The sequence below is a fragment of the Myotis myotis genome, unplaced genomic scaffold, assembly GCF_014108235.1.
Source record: "Myotis myotis isolate mMyoMyo1 unplaced genomic scaffold, mMyoMyo1.p scaffold_m19_p_17, whole genome shotgun sequence".
In the NCBI taxonomy this organism is placed as follows: Eukaryota; Metazoa; Chordata; class Mammalia; order Chiroptera; family Vespertilionidae; genus Myotis; species Myotis myotis.
In genome coordinates, this window is record NW_023416321.1 from 41,117,718 (window position 1) to 41,134,378 (window position 16,661).

The window sequence follows — 16,661 nt, forward strand, 5'->3', positions numbered from 1 at the left end:
GACACAAAACCAAAAACAAAGAAGCTGACAATTTTTCTTTCTCCATTATCTAGTAGCAATTTATCACTGCCATAGTCATTTTTAGTATTCTTTGGCTCTGAAAGGTTATTAAATATAATCTTTTTTTAAGCCTAAGCTGATTTTGGATATTGAACCTGTCCTTACCAATCTATGACACTATTCTAATCTTGAAGTACTTCCTATTTGCCTCAGAGGACCTGGTACGTAAAAGTACCCAAACAAAACTTGAAAGAGGAAATGGGTATTGTAATTTATTAATTCCCTCACACTCCCCTTCAGACCCAGTCACCAAGGCAGCCTTTCCATGACCTACAAACTTTGATGATAGGTGGATATAGCATATCCTGTTTTCTGATAATGGAACTACTTTATAAGAACCATATAGATTTTAATACATCTTATCGAATTTATTAAAAATAAATAATAGTAGATAGAGGGGGAGTTATACTTCACATAGCACTAGCAAGTCCCATGTATAATGTAGTCTTTTTGAGCAATGCTAAGTGCATTAAAAACTACTACATTTTAGTTTTTTAAAACATGTCCGTCCACAAACCATTGTGTCTAAAGCCATGATTCAAATGAATGACTCCTTACATTTACATTTCATTCTAAATCCAAAAGAAAACAAAAATCAACCAATTCAACACATTTTTTAACTTTTGCTGTCTCTTTTACACATATTTAAATAAGAAATATTTTATAATCTTTCTTTCCCCAATGAAACATTCACCTTTTCTGTTTATTATTCTTCCTGCTGGCTCTTCCTGTTGGTTTTAAAACCTAGTGCAACAGAGCTTTGCTTATACTGGCTTGTGGTGTGGATCAGATGTATATACAGCCTAGAAGCTTTTGAACATAAAAATTAACATGGAGTATTTATGAAGCAAGGTACATACCAGCTTCCTATAAGAATGTCCATTTTGCCCATTCTAATTTTAAGAATTCATAATTTTTTACAATAAACATTTATTACTTTAATTTCTAATCTTTTAAAAATGTTAATATTTTTTTGATAAATGTAGCATCTAATAAGATACCTAATGACATTTAAAAAACTCTAAGCATTTCGTACTGTAACGTTTCCAGTTACCTTGAAGCATGCATCTGTAAGCAGACTCAGATATAGCATAGATGTGTGGAGGCATCTCATGACGTTTCTTCCCTCTGTACATTTCAATAATATTCTCAGAGTAAATTGGAAGATTCTTGTAAGGATTTATGACTACACAGAAGAGTCCAGAATAAGTCTAGAATAAAAATAAAACACAGTGTTTTAAAAAAGGCATATATCGGACAAACAGAAATCACACAGTCATCTGAACAGGGAGACTTTTCAATTATTCTTTGGATAATTAATCTAGTCCCAAAATTAAATCTAGCACATGAGAGGCAATTCTAAACCACAAGTAGTTCTGTCACAGAGAGATTTTTAAGTGGCTCTCTCCTGGATCAATCACTTCATCTGTAAAATGGAAATAACAATATATGCCTCATGACGTCACAGGGCTACCATAAGGTTCAAACAATGTTGTCTTTTCACACATTCTTTCCCAAGAGTAGTAGGTATGAAAAGTTCATTAACGTAGTTTCAGAGTCCACACTGCAACTAATCTTTAAGAAAACACCATTTAAGTTTGAGTATACTAGCAAAGAAAAATACCCACAGTTATCTAAAAAGGAGATTATTAAAAAGATTTACAAATATGTAAACTTTTCACTCTTCTAATTTTTCTTTTTTGGAAAATATATTTTTTTCCATAAAAAATAATTTACATTAACTTGTTATATATTTAAGTGAATTTATTTAAGTAAATGGTTTATTATTTTTAAATGAATTGATAAATATTTTAAAATTTTGCTTTAATTTCTAATACAGTAAATATCAATAAATATAAGCCACATAAACAAAAGCTCTTGGGGGTCCCCAATGTTTAAAGCCACTTGTCTAGAAGACACAGGCCTGCCTGATCAGTAATCAGTACACAGAACTGATCCTAACACTTTTGACTTTGGGGTTTTTAAGTTCACATGGAATGATTTCTGAGAATAATCTACAAAACTGATCCTGGGAATTAGAGAAAAGCAAGAGCAGTTAGGATTGCTGCCAAATGCTCCAAGCCTCTGAGGGACTGAGGTATTTGGAAAGGACGCTCAGTCACACTATGAAGCAGACCTTTTATTTAAGGTGACTCGGGCAGACCAAATCCAAAGGCGAGAGGACACGACAGGCGGCTGAGAACTGACGTGTTCAGCTCCCCAGGGAGCCTAAGGGAGCGTCTAACCAGCAGCTGTGTTGGGAAGGGCTGAAACCCTTGGCAGTTGCCACCAGAAGGCACTCTAGAGACTACTCTGTTTTGAATACTGCAGTTACTAGCGCTAAAACAAGAGAAGGAAATCCTGCCAGAAAAGGTTAAGTGGTCAGAACTATCTCTGTAGCTGTTCTCTTTCTGAAACTCACAATGGTAGGCTCTAACGCGGAATGCCCTTCCTCACCTGGCTCAGGGGTACAGGGGGGGCCAAAAGGCAGAAAGACCCTGCCTAAGGTCGCTGATCTGGGCTGTCTGCCTTATAGCCGGAGCCAGAGCACTTGCCCTCCCTTGCTGATCACTTAGGTCCCCAGACTGCTGGCTCAGAGTAGAGCACACAGCTCAGACAACCTTGGCTAACTCTTGGGCTTCTCACACCATCAACTTGGCTGTTTCTCCCAAATCAAGTCTCTCATCTAGCTAGCCCAGCCTCTCTGCCACCCATATGACAAAAAGGCATTGAGAGAGAATAAAAACAAAAGCTGAGGAGAGGTGATCCAAATATTTTGTTATTGAGTTTTATTTATATAAAGTTAACAAATCATAATTATACATCTTAATGCATTTTAAAATATATAACCTCATTTTTTTCATTCAAAATTAGATAATAGTCTATCATGAAGCTACAGATGATTTATTTTACTTTTATAAGAGGCAAATAATTAGACTGGCAACAAACAAACAAAACAAAAAACCTCCCAGAAACATACATTCTATATATATGACATGGTAACAAATCATAACAATGACATTTTTAATCAGAAATAATTTGCTTGGCTCAGTGGTTGAACATCAACTAACAAACCAGGAGGTCACCAGTTCGATTCCCAGTCAGGGCACATGCCCAGACTGCAGATGTGGGCTGGATTCCCAGTGGGGGGCGTGTAGGAGGTAACTGATCAATGATTCTCTCTCATCATTGATGTTTCTATCTCTCTCCCTCTCTCATCCTCTCTGAAATCAATAAAAATTTTTTAAAAATTAAAAATAAAGAAATAATTCCAACATGTGTCTACCATGTGTTTCTGAGGACTAGGATTAAAAAAAAAATGAGTAAGTCTCACAAATATGAGTAAGTCATCAAAAAACAAGGTTAAATAGTCATCAGTGTTCTGTGCTTACCAAAGGGCAGTAATAAATATTTAAGTGGAAACATTAAATTAAAGTGCTTAAAGAGGTAACTTACATCTAGAAAATTAGCTCAAATGTTGGGCTCCTGCATAAGTGATAACTGAACTGATACTCTATCACTTTTGTCCTTCCCTAAGGCACTCGGTAAGAGGGCGATATGTTAAAATAATTTCTTTGATACCTTAAAGTTTAAATTAAACTCCACCGAAGTATTTAAGGACGTACACAGGCCCTGGCGAGGGAGCTCGGTTGGAGAGTTGTCTGATGCATCAAGATGGTGGGTTCAATCCCTGGTCAGGGTGCATACAAGAATCAACCACTGAATGCATAAAGTAGAACACTGAATCGATGTTTCTCTCCCTTCCTCTCCCTAACGTCAAATAAAGGTGTGTTTAAAAAAATTTTTTTTAAAGACATACACAAGGTATTAAGCAACTTCATGATGCTTACACTCTAGACATGATGACAATAAATATTCATTAAATAAACAAGACAATATATGGCACTAAAAAAAAAGAGAGTGGCACAGAGAAAGAGAAAGATTTAGAGACATTATAAATAGTAGAGAAACTCTACTGAGGTGGAACACACTAGCCCCAGGCACTAAAAGTCAGGGCCATCCTGTCAGAAACTGTAACACTAGGAACACAAAATCAAACCTAGTGGTCTTTGATGTTCTTTTAGGTCAAAAGTGGGGGATAAAGGAGTCCCTATTAAAATATTAAGAGCATAAAACTAGGTGGGGGGGATATACCCAAGGCAGAGTGAGAAGTCCAGTCTAGCTACATATTGTTTGTACCCTGGAAGGTGAGAGGCATGAACCCAGAAAGTCAAACTGGACAATTTAGATGTTGTCCTCTATAGATGATTAGGTATCAGAAATTTAGCAGAGATGAGTGATGGAAAGAAAAAAGGATTTTTGAAAATGTATAAACCTGGCAGCCATGTGGGAAATAGAGCGAAGGGGGAAGAGGTGAGAAGCAGGAAATGGAGCCTGCTGAACAGTCCTGGCCCGATAACAGCCGAGATGAGAGAAAGGCAATACAAAAATGGAGAGGGGATGAGTCACAGGGAAAGCTGAATGGAAAGGCAATGTACTCAGTAACTCAGAATAGAGGAAAACCACTTATGATACAAGTTAAAGACTCCAAGCTTGAGAGACTGGAAAGGTTACTGTTGGACAAGAAAAATGATTTGATTTGTGGGAAAAATAATGAATCCCCTTTTAACATTTTTGAGATTGCAGTTTGTTAAAAGGGGATTCATTACAATAGGGTAGATTGCCTAGGGCAGTGGTCAGCAAACCGTGGCTCGCGAGCCACATGCGGCTCTTTGGCCCCTTGAGTGTGGCTCTTCCACAAAATACCACGTGCCGCACGTACAGTGCGATTGAAACTTCGTGGCCCATGCGCAGAAGTCGGTTTTCAGCCTGGGCGAGTCTATTTTGAAGTAGTGGCGTTCGAAGAAGTGGGGGGTGAACATATAGAGAGGATAAACGAAAGGAGGTAGACGAAACAAGTATATAAGACGAGTGTGGATGGGAGAGTTGGAAGGGGTCGACCTCAGCGAATGTACCTCAATCAGATTGAGGACGTTTTTAGCAAAGGCCAGCTTAGGGGTACCCTAATTAAGTTAACAACAACGTACCTACCTATATAGTTTATGTTTAAAAAATTTGGCTCTCAAAAGAAATTTCAATCATTGTACTGTTGATATTTTGCTCTGTTGACTAATAAGTTTGCCAACCACTGACTGGCCTAGGGAGCAGTTGGAAATACTGAATTGCTAAAGCCATGAGAAAAACCTGAAGAAATGCAAAGGCTTGAGGGGTAAGTGTGCGTGGCCTTTAAGACACCAAGTAACATTATGTACATAAGAGAAATACAAAAATATTTGCAGAAAATAGTTGGCAATTTTCAAACAGGCTATGCTGCTCTATGCCTCTAGGCCTCAATATATGCTGGTTACTCTGCCAGGAATGTGCACCTCTTGTCTAGTACTGGGAAATTCCACTCATCCTTCAGTGTCAGGCCTCTGTTTAAGAAAGCAGGGACAGTGTACACATTATTTCATAGCTCAGAGTATTGGAGAGCCAGGAAAAGAGGCAGCGGCATGTCAATGAAATTGTTTAAAAAAATTTTTTTTGAAGACATACACAAGATATTAAGTGGAGAGGAGTCAGGAAAGGGGAACTGACCTGGGAGCACTGTACAACCTACACCCCAGCTGCAGCTCTCAGAAGAAACCATCCACAGAAAAGAAAGGAAGAACAATTCTCTCACACCACATCAAACATCGCACCTAGGTAAAATTCCGGTGTGTTTAAGAGAAAACAAACAAACAACCCTATGTAATAAGGAGATCATTACCCAGAGGATTCAGAGAAAGAAATTACCTGTGGAAATTATCTACAAACTCGGCTAAAAGGAAACTTTAGGAAACAGTGTTATAGCTGCAACCAAATTTAATATAATATGGATTCTACATACCGGAACAGAAATGCATAAGGAAAAAAGAGGTGACTAAAGCAAGGAAGAACTGTAAGGAATAATCTGAAATTTAAAAAAGTTAAAATTCACAGTGGAGAAAAAAGGGCCGAATGGATATCAGGAAATCAAGTGATAGAATGGACACATTCTCAGAGGGTGTCTTTCTTTCTTTCCATTAATTTTTATTTATTATTATTTTAATTTAAATTCTTTATTGTTAATTAAGTTAATAACAATGTACCTACCTATATAGTTGTACCCTGGAAGGTGAGAGGCATGAACCCAGAAAGTATTACATGTCTCCTTTTTTGCCCATAGACCTCTCCCCACCTGCTCCCAACCTCACCCTCCTACTGTCTGTGTCTATTGGTTATGCTTATATACATGCATATGAGTCCTTTGGTTGATCTCTGGCCCCTCCCCCATCCTCCTGGCCTTCCCTCAGAAGGTGTCTTTCTTATAGAAAAATAGAACAAGTGTAAAATAATAAAAAGAGGCAGATAGATAAAACCAATAAAAATATTTAGAAGACAGCCAAAACCGGTTTGACTCGGTGGATAGAGCGTCGGCCTGCAGACTGAAAGGTCCCAGGTTCAATTCTGGTCAAGGGCATATACCTTGGTTGCGGGCACATCCCCAGCAGGAGGTGTGCAGGAGGCAGCTAGTCGATGTTTCTCTCTCATCGATGTTTCTAACTCTCTATCCCTCTCCCTTCCTCTCTGTAAAAAATCAATAAAATGTATTTAAAAAAATATTTAGAAGACAGATGAATATGGAGAGAAGAGAAAGGATAAATAAATATTAATTACTATCATTCTTTTGGAGGGAAACAGGTTAAAACTGTAAAAAAAATAATAAACTAGAAAACTCTGTGTGCATGTGGGAGGAAGGGTGTATATATAGATTAAAAAGAATCCATCGAGACAATAAACACACAAGGAGTGGTGGTGGTTCACTGGCATCATTTTGCAGCCCCAAATAAAATAATAGATCTGGACAGCGCTCACCACTGGCTACTAAAAGCCTTAGGTGAATGGCAGACGAGGACACTCCCAATACACAAACAGGGCTGCCAAAATCCAAACTGATCACTAACTCACTGGTCAATCTCAACATCACAAAGTGAAAGACACCCTGGCATTATTGCCTCCTGAACCCGAACCTGTTCAAGCCTCTAGAACCAATCAGTACTTTATAGGAAGCGCCACAGGAATGAATCAATAAAATCCAAAATATGGGAAATTCTACAGCACAATTGACCTCGTCCTTCAAATTAAAAAAGGGGGGGGGGGGACATATAGATTAGAAGAGACATAACCACCAATTACGATACACGTTGACCTTGTTTGGATCATGAAATGAATAGACCAACTATAATAACATTTATGAAACATAAGGAAAACCTGAAAAATGACTGAATATTTGATGATACAGAAGTAGTGTTCTTTCTTCTTTAGGCAGCTAATAAGTCCCCAACCCCAAAAACTAATGCTGAGAAGCAAGAAGCTGAGCAGAGCTTTCAGCAGAATGCAAGGCTGGGAGGAGAAAATGCAGAGTTTGGGTAACCCACGAGGAAGGTGAACACCTGGGCTTTCAGCTCATGCCCTGGTGGCTGCATCCTCAGAGTTACCAGAAACAGACCAGCCTGCACCTCGTTGGGAAGGATGGCAATCACTGATTGTCTACAGGTGCTAGCCCCCGTGGCCTGCCCAAAGAGTTCCAGAATGAGCTTATTGTCCTCCAGAGCCTCAAATTACCTTCACAATTTCTCTATACAATAACTGGCAGGGAAGGCAACAATTATGACTATAGTAAAATACAAGACAAAATCTGAATCCCCTGTGAGCCTATTTTTATTGCCGTGTATTATTACCTTGGATAATAATATATATTTTCAAATAATTAAGACATGATTGAGAATTCTGACAGAGAATTGGAAACTATTAAAAGAAAGCTCAAATGAAAATTCTAAATTTGGAAAACAGAATAACTGAAATAAAGAATTCAATAGATGTGCTTAACAGCAAATGAGATACAGCTGAAGAAAGAGTTAGTTGACATTTTAATTAGAAGCAAATATCCAGACCGAAGCCTGGGAAAAAAACAGGAATACAGAAAAATGTGACAGATATATGGGACATGATGAAAAGGTCTGAAAGACGAGGTATCTGATTCCAAGAAGAAAAGAGAGAATGGAGCAGAAGCATATCTGAAGAGATAAAGGCTAAGAATTTACCAGAACTAACAAAAGACATCAAGCCACAGATTCAAAAATGCTATGAATTCCAATCAGAATATGTAAAAAAAACCTTACCTTAGCACATGAGAGTAAAACCGCTGAAAGCCAAAATCAAAGAGAAAATTTTAGAAATAGCCAGTGGGGAAAAAGAGATTATCTTCAAAAAGAAATAGCAATAAAACTCTAAGCTGGATTCTCAACAACAACAAAAAAAGATGAAGGGAGAACATCTTTATAGGCTGAAAGGAAATAATTGCCAGCTTGAAATTCCAAATCCAGGGGGGGAAAGAACTTAAAAAATGAAGATGAAATACAGACACTGTCAGACAAATAGAGACCCCTTCTTAAAAGGAAGATAGAAGCTAAGAGATGTAGGGAAAAAAAAAAAAAGCAATAGGAAGTAAGTGAATAAACCTAAATGGATGCCAACCAAGAAGGAATAAGCCTCTTGTGGGATTAAAATACAGAGAATTAGCCCAGCTGGTGCAGCTCCGTGGCTGACCTATGAACCAAGGTCACAGTTGGATTCTGGTCAGGGCACATGACCAGGTTGTGGGCTCGATCCCCAGTAGGGGACATGCAGGAGGCATGCCGATCAATGATTCTCTCTTCATCACTGATGTTTTTCTCTCTCTCCCTCTTTCTTCCTCTCTGAAATCAATTAAAAATAAATAAGTAAATAAAACAAAATACAGAGAATTAAACAGCAGTGGCACATAACTTCGTGAGGGAGGAGTAAGTGGAGTTCAAGTGCTCTGAGGTCTAAGCTAACACTACTGTCAGATAACGCTGCATTACTAAAAATGGAAATCATGACGATTCACCAGAAAGATATAAACATTTTGCATTTGCATTTGTACATATCTTACAACGTAACTTCAACAGCATATAGCAAAAATTGACAGAACTAAACAGAGAAGCAAAGATTTTAATGGTAGTAAGGAACAAGCAGATAAAAAAATCTGAGAACATGCAAGATTGAGCGACATTGCACATACAAGAGACACTGCATCCAGTAACTGCAGCATACATGTTTTTCAAGGGCATGATGACCTCTTATCCAAACTGATCATATGATGAACTATACAGCAAGTCTAACAAATTTCAAAGGACTACAACTATGTTCTCTGACCAAGGGGGGATTATATCAGAAATAACGGAATAAACCTAAAAATCCCTTTATATTTGGAAATTAAGCAATTTACTTCTAAATAACCCATGGAAGCAACAAAGACATCCTCATTATTTTGAACTGAATGAACAATAAAAACACATATTAAAACTTGTAGAATAGTGCTAAAGCTTTTACCTTAGAATGAAATGTATAGCTTTTAAAGTACATATTAGAAATGACTAGCTGAAAAAAAAAGATCTAAATCTCCATCTCAAAAATGAGAATGAACAAATTAAACCCACAGAAAGTATTGTAAAAATCTCTCTATATAAAACCCTAATATGCGGAACAATCGAACAACCGGTCACTATGACGTGTTCTGACCACCAGGAGGTGCACGCGGAACATGGCGGGTGTCGGCAGCAGGCAGCAGAGCGTGGAACATGGTGGGCATCAGCCACGGTGGGATGGTGGAGCAGGTGAGCGAGAGCGCCAGACCAAGGGCGCCAGTCTCTGTCATCAGGGCAAGCCTCTGGTGGTTACTGAAAATTCTTTGCTCCTGTGTGCCACGGTCCCGCAGGGCGCTCACACCTACTGCCAGTGCTGGAGCCACTGCTCACACCCACTGCCAGTGCCCGGCGCCAGTCCCAATCGCTCAGCACCGTCAGAGGGTGCAAGCGGTGGCTGCTGGCCCCGATCACCCTTGAGGGCTTCTCCACCTCCCTCTGCTCCTGAGGGGGGATTGGGGCAGCAGTCACTGCTCGCACCCATTGATGATGACAGCCTCGCTCACACCCGTTGCTGGTGCCGGCCCCAATTGCTCTGTGCCATCAGTGGGTGCAAGCGGGGTCAGCGTGGTCAGCACGTGAGAGTGGCGGCAGTGGGAGCAGGGCTGCCCTGCCGGCAGACAGGGGACCCAGGGGCCACGGTAGGAGGGGCCACGGAGGACGGGTCGAGACCTGCCCCTGTGCCCAGCACAGCCTTGTGGCCCACAGTGCCTTTCACGGTACAGGAATTCGTGCACTGAGCCCCTAGTACAGTGATGGTGAATCTTTTGAGCTCGGCGTGCCAGCATTTTGAAAAGCCCTAACTTAACTCTGGTGCCGTGTCACATATACAGTGGGGCCTTGATTTATGAGTTTAATTCATTCTGTGACGGAGCTCGTAACTCAAATTACTCGTATGCCAAATCAAAAAGTGAACGAGTGAGACACGTGATGCTGGGCTGATGTTGTGGCGTTCACTGTGGCGTTCGCTGCACCAACTAGTGGTGGGGTATCTGAAGCTGGCTCGTAACCCGAATTTTAGCTCGCAACTCAAAGCAAAAAATCGGCCAAGAGACGGCTCATATCTCGAAAAACTTGTTAGTTGGGACACTCATAAGTCAAGGCCCCACTGTAGAAATTTTTTGATATTTGCAACCATAGTAAAACAAAGACTTATATTTTTGATATTTATTTTATATATTTAAATGCCACTTAACAAAGAAAAATCAACCAAAAAAAATGAGTTCGTGTGTCACCTCTGACACGCGTGTCATAGATTCACCATCACTGCCCTAGTATAATATAAACAGAGCCACTTTAAAATGGCGTCAGCTACATCCCAGAGGAGCTGAAGGTTTTCTGCCTCAACCCTTTGGAATGTTAAAATAGGGCAAATAACCGGCACTTATCTCCAACAACTGTTTACAAAGATAACAAGAAATCTGATATGACTACCAGACTGATGACTTCCAGACTGAAAAGTAAAAAACATTTTCAGAATTAGAGCCACTAGTTAGTTTATCTGCGCCTACAGAAATGCCTTCCGCCTTTTGGTGTGACTGTTCCCCGTCCCTTTCTAATAAATGCCCCTTGCCTTTGTCTCCTAATGGGAATTCTATTTGGGCTAATGCCTAAGTCAGTGCTTTCCAAATAGCTATTCTTTTTTGATCTCAAAAGAAATGCTTGTTGCTTCTCACTTTGGCCTTTATTTTTAGGTTAACAGTACCGTTGTGGCCACTTAATGAGAAGGATACACCTGAGAAATGTGTTGTTAGGCGACTGCATCCTCATGCAAACATCATAGAGTGCATTACACAAACCTAAGTGGTATAGCCTACTCCACACCTAGGCTATGTAGTGCAGTCTATTGCTCTCTAGAGTCTAGAAGAGGAAAAATAACTTTCCCTCTTACTGGGTTCGTGGCTGAGACATCCCTGCGATAAGAGATTAAAAGGAGAAAACAAAAAAAGTTTAGTAATATGTGTACCTCCTGAATACATGGGAGAGACCCAGGAAAACAATTATTTGCCGAAATGACTGAAGCCACTACCTTAATTACCATCTTCAGCTGAAAACAAAAGAGGATAGATAGCCCTAGTCAAGTGTCAGCCTTCGGACCAAAAGGTCCCGGGTTCAATTCTGGTCAAGGGCTCCTTCTAGGCCTGGGCCCTGGTTGGGGCTCATGCAGGAGGCAACCAATAGATGTGTTTCTCTCACATCGATGTTTCTGTCTTTCCCTCTCTCTTCCACTCTCTCTATAAATCAATGGAAAAAGATCCTCAGATGAGAGAGAGAGAGAGAGAGAGAGAGAGAGAGAGAGAGAGAGAGAGAGAAAGGAAAGAAAGAAAGAAAGAAAGAAAGAAAGAAAGAAAGAAAGAAAGAAAGAAAGAAAGAAAGAAAGAAAGAAAGAAAGAAAGGGAGAGAAGAGAATATTGCGGTGGGGCAAGTCAGTTATGGGAGGTTATCAAGAAAAAACACAGAGCCCTCCCCGGCTCAGGCCCGAGTTCCACCCCGGGGACCCAAGAAAAAACACAGTAAATAGGGTAAGGTTGTTCTGCCGATATAAATCTTCTGAATTGATAAGAGTTTCCAGAAATAAAGTCATCCCTCTCTACCAGGTACAGGAGGGAGGCGCTCTTACTAATGGAGATTTCCCTTACAAATTTGTTACCTTTACAAAAGGCAACTTCTACTTGGTTTTTCAGAGCTTCTCCCAATGTCTGCTGTTTCTTACAATTAGCCTAAAATAACCCTTAGGCCAAAGACAATATTTTGCGGTGCCAAATTCTGTTGCCCTATAAGCTCCTAGGATACAGATCTGTGCAGCATGTTACTGTATTGAATACTTAGGCAACTGTAACTCAATGATAAGTATTTGTGAACTTCATTGTACATTACACATTACCATCTCACTGGGTAATAGGAATTTTCAGTTCCATTATAACCTCATGAGACCACTGTCATATATATATATATACACAGTCCATCACTGACCAAAACATCATGTGCAGATGGCTGTAGAAAAAAAACACCCCAAATGTGTGAAGGTAGGTAGACAGGTAAAGAATAAGGTGGTTAGATGAAGGAGGAAGAAAGGAAGGGAGGGAGGGAGGGAGGGAGGAAAGAGAGGACCAACAAAGTCAGAAGTCTGTTCTTTGAAAAGACTAATACTGATAAATCTCTGATGAGCCTAATTTAAAAATAAAAAGGTAGAACGAATTATTAGTATCAGGAATAAGTGAATATCACTACAAATCCTACAGAAATAAGAGGATATTATGAACAACTGTATGCCAATAAATTTGAAAATTTAGGTGAAGTAGACAAATTCCCAGAAAAAATTATCAAAACTGATACAAGAAATTTAAAATCTGAAAAGTTCTACATTTATGAAAGAAAACGTTCCCACAAAGAAAACTATATTGTTATTTAAAAAAAAAAAATAACATCAATCCTATCCAAACTCTTTCAGAGAACACACAAACATAAAATATTACTCAATTCACTTTATTACGCCAACATAATCTTGATAGCAAAATAGGACAAGGACACTGCAAGAAAGGAAAATTTCAAGTCAGTCTCATTTACAGAAATACAGGGTGTCCCAAAAAAGTGTATATATACTTTAATAGCTGATAGCTTAAATTTGAAAATGAAATGTATTTTAATAAACACTGCCTTTATTATTCCAAGTGTGTGTATACATTTTTGGGGGACATCCTATATGTAAAATCCACAACAATCTCTCTATATCAAAGCCTGCAACCAGAACGGTGGAATGACCAGATGGACCAGTGGCTACGACGAGCACTGCGAGCATGGTGGAGCATAGGTTAGTTGCAGCAGCCAACCAGCCTAATCCCGGCCCTGACTGGCCCCCAACACCCCGATCAGGGGAGGGGCTGGCCCGCCAACCGCCCTTGGCCCCTCCCCCTGTCCAACCCCTTCTCTGATCGGCCCCCAAAACTTTGATTGGTGGCGGAACCAGCCGGCCAACTGCCGACAGCCCCTCCTCCCCGCTGGCCCGGCCCAATGGGCCCCCATCGGGGTGGGCCAGCTGGACCCCACCCATGCATGAATTCATACACAGGGCCTCTAGTAACAACATAATCAGAAAAATCACACTATCACACATGCAGGATAAAAACTAAGAGGAGAATGAAACTCCCTTTAATCTGATAAAAAAATATTCAAAGCAAAAACTATAGCAAACATCATTCTTTAAAAAAAGTTTTTGAATTTAATATTTAATTACAGTTGGCATGCAATATATTAGTTTCAGACATACAACACAGTGATTAGACATTTATATAGCTTACAAAGCAATCATCCTGAAAAGTTTAGTATCCATCTGATACAGTTATTACAGTGTTATTGACTATATTCCCTATGCTGTACTTTATATCCCTGTGACTATTTTTATAACTAGAAAATTGTACTTTTTAATCCCTTTCACCCTTTTCACCTATCTCCCTAACCCTTCTCCCATCTGGTGACCATCAATTCTCTATTAGTTTTTTTTTTTTAATTCTTTATGTGAGTGAAATCATATGGTATTTGTCTTTCTCTGTCTGACTTATTTCACTTAGTATAATATCCTCTAGGTCCATCCATATTGTCCCAAATAGCAAGAGTTCCTTCTTTTTTTTTTTTAATGGCTGAGTAATATTCCATTGCAAACATCATTCTTAATGATGAAATGCTGAAAGCTTTCCCTCTGAGATAGGAATGATATAAAGATGCCTCCAATCACTACTTCTATTCAACAAACATTTACTGAATAAAGGTCCTGGACAGCGCAATAAAGCAAGTTAAAGTGTGAATGGGAGAGGGGCTTTGTAGCAAGCCTGACAAGCTCAGGGACCATGTAACCTAACCACATAGGATGATCTGATCTTACATTTCCTAACTGGGCAGGTCATGAGGCAAAGTCACATTGTGAGTTATAGATTCCTTAATAAAAGGTCAATCTTTGCCTTAAGGGAGCCCTGTCCATTGTTTTTGTGCATCTAAGATAACATACCCTTGGAATATCAGTCACCATCTTTTCCAGACCTCTCAGAGGCATAACCACCCACCTTCACAGGACAACCCCAAAACTCATTTTCTTGTTGTCTGTACCATCTCTATATACTGTAAAAGTTAAATGCTAACTATCCTGTGCCCACTTAAAACAAGTATGTATCTCTCCACTTTGTTTTTCATCCAATCCTTGAGACACCTCCCCCTGGCTTTCTCCCACCTCTTTAATCTACCACTAATGACTAATGGATTGCATGTAGCCTTCTCCTTTGATTCTAAACTAGAAAAAAGAACTACAAAAGTGTCGTTCTCCAGAGTGTCACTCCTTTGAGATTTTGCTTGTGGGTTGGTCCTCAATTTTTTGGCTCAAACTCTTATAAAATTTATCTATAGGTTCTGACCTACTTTTGTTGACAAAAGAACTATATAAGAATTGGAAAGGAAACTGTCAGTATTTGCAGACAACACTGAGTGCTTTCATGGGAAATCCAAAAGAATACCCAGCTGAACTATTATAATTAATAACTAAACTTACTAAGGTTAAAGTTAAAATACAAAAATCAATTGTAGGCAAAGGACCTAAATAGACACCTTTCAAAAGAGGACATTCAGAAAGCCAAGAGACATATGAAAACATGCTCAAAGTCACTAATCATCCGAGAGATGCAAATCAAAACAACAATGAGGTACCATCTCACACCTGTCAGAATGGCTATCATCAACAAATCAACAAACGACAAGTGCTGGAGAGGATGTGGAGAAAAAGGAACACTTGTGCACTGCTGGTGGGAATGCAGACTGGTGCAGCCACTATGGAAGACAGTATGGAGTTTCCTCAAAAAACTGAAAATGGAACTCCCATTTGACCCTGTGATCCCACTTCTAGGAATATATCCCAAGAAACCAGAAACACCAATCAGAAAGGATATATGCACCTCTATGTTCATAGCAGCACAATTCACCATAGCTAAGATCTGGAAACAGCCTAAGTGCCCATCAGTAGATGAATGGATTAGAAAACTGTGGTACATTTACACGATGGAATACTATGCTGCTCTAAAAAGGAAGGAACTCTTACCATTTGCAACAGCATGGATGGAACTGGAGAGCATTATGCTAAGTGAAATAAGCCAGTCAATGAAGGAAAAATACCACATGATCTCACTCATTCATGGATAATAGAGACCATTATAAACTTTTGAACAATAATAGATACAGAGGCAGAGCTGCCTCAAACAGATTGTCAAACTGCAGCGGGAAGGCCGGGGAGGGTTGGGGGGCAGGAGGTAGGGGGGTAAGAGATCAACCAAAGGACTTGTATGCATGCATATAAGCATAACCAATGGACATAAGACACTGGGGGATAGGGGAGGCTAGGGGACTGTCTAGGGCGGGGGGGGGGGGGGGAATGGACACATATGTAATACCCTTTGTAATACTTTAATAAAATAAAAAAAAATCAATTGTAAAAAACATAGCAACTGTATTTGTACATAATGGTAACAATTAAAAAGCAATATTTAGGACACCATTTTAAAATAGTACCTGAAAATCAAATACACAAAAATAAATTCAACAAAAGATGTACATGGTCTCTACAAAGGAAATAAAATATAGAGAAAAATTTTAAAAATAAATAAATAGGTATACCCCTAAACTACAAGATCTCATTTTCCTCCAAATTGACCTACAGAATCAACAAATCCCAATCAAATTTCCAATAAGGGTGTGTGTGTGTATGCACACACATAAAACTATAAAAACCAAGACAATATCTACTGGCTCATAGACAGGCACACAGACCCATGAAACATACTAAGGAGTCAACAAACTCATGAACATCTGGTTTATAATAAAGGTGGCACTTCAGAGCAGTGAGATAGGACTGTTTCAGTAAACAACACTGGTCACTTGGGGAGCCATTTGGAAAAAAAAAAAATCAGTCTTACACTGTCTACAAAATTCAATTCCAAATGGATCTGAGGCTGACCTAAAAAAAATTAATTAAAAAAAATATATATCATTGCCCTGGTTAGTGTGACTCAGTTGACTGGACATCATCCTGTGCAC

General features: G+C 39.3%; 1 protein-coding gene across 5 annotated transcripts in view; it reads right to left on the bottom strand.

Annotated features, from left to right (window-relative positions):
* Positions 1–16,661, bottom strand: part of MYH10 (myosin heavy chain 10) — a 146,819-nt gene that overhangs the window by 114,907 nt on the left and 15,251 nt on the right. For 4 of the 5 annotated variants that reach the window (XM_036341557.1, XM_036341553.1, XM_036341555.1 and 1 more), the window contains one exon: positions 1,115–1,271. In XM_036341557.1, coding sequence (XP_036197450.1) covers positions 1,115–1,271 — 157 coding nt within the window. Of the gene's footprint in view, positions 1–1,114; positions 1,272–3,642; positions 3,752–16,661 lie in introns of all 5 variants that reach the window. The other variant, XM_036341558.1, reaches the window with a different exon arrangement.